The 6,159-nt window shown below is 36.3% G+C and overlaps 2 protein-coding genes across 3 annotated transcripts in view; both read right to left on the bottom strand.

The window, feature by feature from the left end:
• LOC107586973 (SLAM family member 9-like) overlaps positions 1-2,140 on the bottom strand; it is a 4,569-nt gene extending 2,429 nt beyond the window's left edge. Inside the window, exons 1-3 of the mRNA XM_016274557.1 lie at positions 2,091-2,140; positions 864-1,216; positions 132-440 (exon numbers count right to left, since the gene is read on the bottom strand). Coding sequence (XP_016130043.1) covers positions 132-440; positions 864-1,216; positions 2,091-2,140 — 712 coding nt within the window. The remainder of the gene's footprint in view (positions 1-131; positions 441-863; positions 1,217-2,090) is intronic.
• A 357-nt stretch (positions 2,141-2,497) lies between these two features.
• LOC107586995 (glutaminase kidney isoform, mitochondrial-like) lies at positions 2,498-5,221 on the bottom strand. Of its 2 annotated transcripts, XM_016274578.1 has the most exons (8): positions 4,723-5,221; positions 4,478-4,577; positions 3,980-4,101; positions 3,748-3,877; positions 3,595-3,674; positions 3,357-3,520; positions 3,079-3,137; positions 2,498-2,630 (listed from the first exon to the last, which is right to left on the bottom strand). In XM_016274578.1, exons 1-8 carry the CDS (start codon positions 4,920-4,922, stop codon positions 2,565-2,567), a joined length of 921 nt encoding a protein of 306 aa, XP_016130064.1. In that variant the 5' UTR covers positions 4,923-5,221; the 3' UTR covers positions 2,498-2,564. The 2 variants fall into 2 exon arrangements, with proteins under 2 accessions (XP_016130064.1, XP_016130065.1); XM_016274579.1 differs by lacking the exon at positions 2,498-2,630 and having other exon boundaries at positions 3,086-3,137; positions 3,353-3,520.
• Positions 5,222-6,159: the final 938 nt, after the last annotated feature.

The raw sequence follows: 6,159 nt of genomic DNA on the forward strand, positions 1-6,159 counted from the left end.
ACAATCAACAGAGATCCAGCAGCAGCAGCAGCAGAGATCAACACTATCAGGGAGTCTGGAGGAGGAGAAGCAGAGTAAAAGAGAGTCATTGATGTTAGTAAATGTGTACTAAAATATCAGCACTGCCATACCTGAACATGGCTGACAGAGCTCACTGATGTCCAGATGTGTGGTCTGGTTGCTGATGGGATTGTTAAGCACACAGCTGTAGCTGTTTTTATCCTGATATTCCACCTCCAGAGGTAGAGAGAGACTGATGCTGAGATCAGACACACTGATGCTGGACAATAAACTGTTTCCTTTGTACCAGGAGAGAGTCACATCACTCACATTCACAGCTGAACACAGCAGTGAACATCTGGAAACTGATGATCCTGATGATGATGATGGTGAAAAAGAGTTTGAAGAGTTACTGGTGATGACAGGAACAGGCAGACGAGCTGAAAAAACATGTACATTAAATAAGCATATTGTGGGCATGTGGGCAATTTCAGACATTAGGGACAGCAGGATCTAAATGCAGATGAAACAGAGCAATAATAAAAAACATCCAAAACATGGAAATCAGAATTGAGCTACACAACATTATCACCATGGATTAAGTCCACATTACAAAAACAGAAACAGAAAGCATAGATAATAAAGTCTGCATTAAATATTCATTTAAAAAAGATTAATTCATTCAGTATTAAGAAAGGGCAATGGTTTATAGTTTACTGGTGAAAAAAATCAAATGGTTGGGAAATATACATTTCATTTTTAGCAAAACTTAATTTTTAGAGCTGTCATATTCCTGATTCACTACCAGTCCAATAATAAGCTTCATATCAATTTATACATATTCTAAGTCATATTTGTCTTACCATAGACAGTAACATCGAATGTCTTGTCCGAGTTCCCTCTGTCGCTCCGGATCTGTCGTTTATAAAGTCCAGCGTCTGTGCTTCTGAGGTTTCTGATGGTCAGAGATCCAGTGAAAGAGTCCAACTGCAGTCTGTCTCCAAATGTCACATCACTGCTAAACATATCAATGCTGCGTTTATAGAGTTCAGCTATACGAGTCTCTTTAGGTCCAAACATCCACAGTATCTGCTCATCTCTCTGTACTTCAGTAACATTAGTGTTTAGAGTGACAGAATCTCCCTCAGTCACTGATACTGACTTCATTACATCTGTATCACCAGCAAACACACCTGAAACACATTCATAAGAACATCTTTGGCTGAGAGATCTTGAAAAACCTTAAAAACTAAATTTATTATTTAGCATATTTATGTTTTAAACATTAAGCACATGACATGATGCGGTTTCCATTGTTGGTTATTGGCCCATGAATGTCTCTATAATGATTAGATGAGTTTTATTCAATTAGAGTTAAACAATATGTGTTTTGGCACATATCAGTCAAACAGGCAAACTGATACTGGATTATTAAGCTAGTGACAAGCACTGATGCTCAGTGACTCTTTGAAAACCTCTGAAAAGATAAAAAAATCCCACCAAACATTTACAAAAACACATGAATCAAATAAGTAGCGATACAAATCTTACCTTCAACACAAATGAAGAGCAAGACTAGACGCAACATATATGTGATTTAAAGTATACTTAAAAGTATACTTTTATATACTAGAAAGTGGGCCAATTTAGTCCCAATGACTATTGAAATAGTACACTTACAAGTATACTACTAGTACACTGATATTTGTATACTTACTACATAAAGTATACTTAAAAATATACTTAAGTATACTTAATAAAATAAACTTGAAGTATACTACTTTTTGGTAAGGGATAGTGCACGTTTCATTTACAGTTGCAAGTGTACTAGGCCTGGGCTATATCAATAGATCTGTTTTAATCAGATCCACCTTGATGATGTACTAAAATACAGGCTGCTCAGCAACATTTGTCATCATAATAGCGCTACTATGCAGTTGCTAAGGTCTTCTGAATCTGGTTTGATTTATTTATTTGTATACTTTTTGTGGTTGCGAGGCTGTTCTAGATTCTTGTTGTGTTATAGATTTATGTTTTACATATAGAAGGCCTTATTATAACCTCTTTTTAAAAATCTATAGTGTGGATACATAATAAGGATCTGTAAGAGAATCTTATCAGCATAAGATTCTGTTGGCATGGTTGGTTTTGTTTATTAGTCACAAATACTGTACACTCTACACTGTATAACCAAGGCAGTTTCTAAGATGATATGTCAAACTACAATATATAACACAAATTATGTACAAATATTTCATATTTACACATCAAAATAAAAGGAAAACAGCCAATAAAAAGTCATTTTATAGAACATACACTTTATAGATGCCTAAAAAGACTATATTTTCAAGAAATAACAATAATTTCAGTCTTTACCTAAAACAAAGCTACTGTATGACTTTGTAATATACCTGAAAAGCCGTATGCACTACTTGTTTATCCTTTTGGAGTTTAATAGCCTTACTTTCATTTAGCTAATTATCTACTTTTTGCCGCATTAAAGGGATAAATAATCATAGAAGTTCGGAACAACATTAAGGTTGATTTATCTTCTTTTTTTTTTTTTAAATGGCTACATTCAACAGGTTATAACTTACATAGTCAAACTTCTCGGCCTTGTTGACACCTGGCTGTAGAAAAACAACAGTAAGATTTCATCAAAACTCATGATTTTTATGTTTTCTAGATTGTACTGAAGACTCTGGGAACCTAGAAAGCACAAGTCACATACATCTAGTGTAAAGGGCACTTTTAATAGACTGGATTTAGTCCAGACCAGTAATACTCCTACTCATAGCTTCACAAGGTCAGTCTGTTACACGTGTAGCAGATGCACTGGGTCTGTCCACACAGAGCTGAATTCTGGGTAAAAGGTTTGTTAGATCAAATTCATTCTTGGCCCTGTCCACATGTCAATACATGTGCGTATATCATTGTTTGTTTGGGAGTCATGCAGAGCTGATTATAAGACAAACAAGCAAATACTGTTAACAGTAAACCTACCTGACACCAAAAAAATCAGCAGAAAATATTTATATACAATTTCCCCCAAAAATATTAGTTTTTGTATTTGTTTACCTTGATAAGTGAACTGATGACAATTGCTCCAGCATTGACCATGGGATTGTGAGGTTTATCTAAGAACAGAAAACCAGTCAGCTCAATTAATTAATTCAATTATTGTTATTTTTGTAGTAATTATTGATCTTTAAATATATTATAATAATCAATTTATTTTGATCATTTCCTTCTAATAAGATTATTCTCAGTACAGAAAAGTTCTGTCTAGCAAAAACAAATAAGACATTCTAGATAACTCATTTGATAATGATAATCTATGACATTTTCCCACCCACTTTCTTCATCTAAGGAGAGTTTGTTGAATTTGAATCCGCTGGGCTCCTTCCCGACGTAGTGGTGAACACCCTCCGTGCCGTGTTCGTGTACAGCGATGGCGTATTCAAGCGGCTTTACGCATGACTGCAAGCAGAACGGCACCTTTGTGTCTCCCACTGAGTGCCTGTAATCAAAGAGGTGATTTAAAAACCATAATTTCATATTTTAGAAAAGTTGGTGTCAGATTAATATATTCACCTTTGTCCATCCACTGTGCAGAGAGAAACACCCCAAAGATCAGGACTAAACTTGGTCAGATGGGGAATGTATTTTGCAACCTAAAAAAAGATTATAAGATTATATAGGTAGCTATACAAATAAGTGAGGGAAATGGATTAAAAACATCCCTACCTGTCCATCATGTTGCAGTTTTGATGTGTAGTAAATATCATTTATGACACCCACAAATGCCTCAAATTCTGGAATGATAAACTTCCCTCTGAAAGCGAGACTCAGCAGAACTATGTTGCCACCCACACACCTGTCACGATATTAGAAATTTTCACAATTAGTAAACTACCAGATATTCCTTTTCTGCGGGACGTTTGCAAATCTGTATTGTCCAACCTCACCGGATACTCACTTTCGGAACAGCTCACGGTCCATCATGACTTCACCGGCTGATTCCTGGACAGCTTTGCGAATCTTTTCCATGCAGTCACGCAATCTGGGGTCAGAGGTCAGAAGGCCGGTGCTTTTTACTGCCTGTAAGATGGGGAAAATACTGTTCTGTCTTTTCACAATCATTCAGTTTACTTTATGTGATGCCACTGTGCAATGCATTTGTTGCACAAACATTTCAACAAACCAATTCCACAAAATCTGGATAAACTTTTGTGTGTTTTGGCCCAGACTTCCCATGAACGAATCAGATTTCAGGAAACATGTAGGGGGTTGATAGTAACTGAGCCAATAGCATGCAACTAAATAAATGTAGCAGCTCCCAGCTGTTGTCCATATACAGTGATATTATACAGTTAGCAGACTTGGAAAACTGCTTGTGCAAAGATTTTAAAATCTAGTTAAAACTTTTGTGTATATGATTATGTGTTTATATGTAAATGAAAAAGTAAAAACTCACAGCAATGAAATGAGACACAGGAACTTTCTCTGCTCCTTCAGTTATAGTGTAGAAAAGCATGTCCTCTAGTCCAGAGAACAGACCTTTATTGGTCTCTTGTCTGTTTTAATAAAACAAAATTAGACACATGCTAACACCAAACATATTGTATTTCAGGTATTTCAGTTTATTAGCATTTTTATCAAACATTTTATTATGCATCACTATTTTTATATACTATTTTATTTAATCTACAAGTGACTCACTTTTTCGATTTAGGTTGATCCGCGGATGCAGGAGCGATAAATTCTTGACTCGCGTGAATCCGCGAAGAGAAACTGAACGACCTTCGCGACGCATTCTGACACGCTGAGCTGCTTCTTGCGATGTCTTTCGCCAGTAAGCCAATAACTCCGACATTAGTCAGTCGTAGGGTCCTGAAAGAGATCATTTTCCAGTATCTCATGAGACAAAATCTAAAGTTTGAAGTGTTGAAAAGGGGATTTAAACTATTCCATGACGGTCTCCAGAGTCTCGCGCGGCTGGTTTGTTTTGAGTCGCGTCGACAGGTGCGCGTGGAATCTGGTCAGCGCCTGAGGCACTTTATCAACACTGAGGTCAAGTTCACTGTCACAGATTACTGGATAACTTTCACTGTTAAAACATCGAGGAGAGAAGAGACTTCATGCCACGACGTTAGACAGCACGTTTTGAAATGTTTATAAGCTTGTTCATGTCTACGACAAGTGTTTCATTCAAACGATCTACTGAGGTAAAAAAAAGAAAAGAGAGAAGCTCTGTACTTTAACTCGTTTTCTGACAACTTTTACCCTAGCGGGAAAAAAAGATAGGCTACCAAGGCATTAAATAATATAAATGTACAAAATATGAAGTAAATGTATATATTTAATGTTTATTTATATTGTAAAATATGAGTACAGTCGATCAAGAGATAATCGATCTATTGAATTCTCTCTGGCGCGACTTTTGATAATTTAAGAATAGCTTAAGGTCAGGGAAAACGGTTTAATAATTCCTTAACCGTAGGACAAACTGTTTAATGAATAATTAATGTTCACTAAGAAGTATTGTTAAATTAAGTAAATTGTCTCATGACTTTCAAAGAGTAGGCTAGCTAGCCTACTGAAAAAACAAAAACGAAAAGAGCTAAAACCAGTCAAGGATAGTTTTATGGCAAGTTCGGCTATAAACAGTAAACCAGCATGCTGATTTAAAGGGGTCATATGATGCGATTTCAAGTTTTCCTTTCTCTTTGGAGTGTTACAAGCTCTTGGTGCATAAAGAAGATCTGTAAAGTTGCAAAGACTTAAGTCTCAAATCCAAAGAGATATTCTTTATAAAAGTTAAGAGTCAACCACGCCTACCTAAAACGGCTCGTTCTAACACGCCCCCACATATCTACATCACTATGTGGAAATATTAGCATAATGCCGCCCAAATGTGCACGCAAAGAAAGAAGGCGTGGTTTCAGGAACCGCAGTAGTGTTTATGCAGTCATGTCAGGGAGACAGTGTGTATTTCAGTGCGAAAGCAAAAGCACTTTATTTGGCCTTCCGGAAGTAGATGCAATTAGGAATCATTGGTTAAGATTTATTTACAACAGAACAGCACAACCCAGATGTTCGAACTTGTGCAACGCATTTTATGGACAAGTTTTTTTTAACCTAGAAGAGTACAAGGCT

This window comes from Sinocyclocheilus grahami, unplaced genomic scaffold (genome assembly GCF_001515645.1).
Source record: "Sinocyclocheilus grahami isolate Dianchi unplaced genomic scaffold, SAMN03320097.WGS_v1.1 scaffold87.1, whole genome shotgun sequence".
Classification (NCBI taxonomy): Eukaryota; Metazoa; Chordata; class Actinopteri; order Cypriniformes; family Cyprinidae; genus Sinocyclocheilus; species Sinocyclocheilus grahami.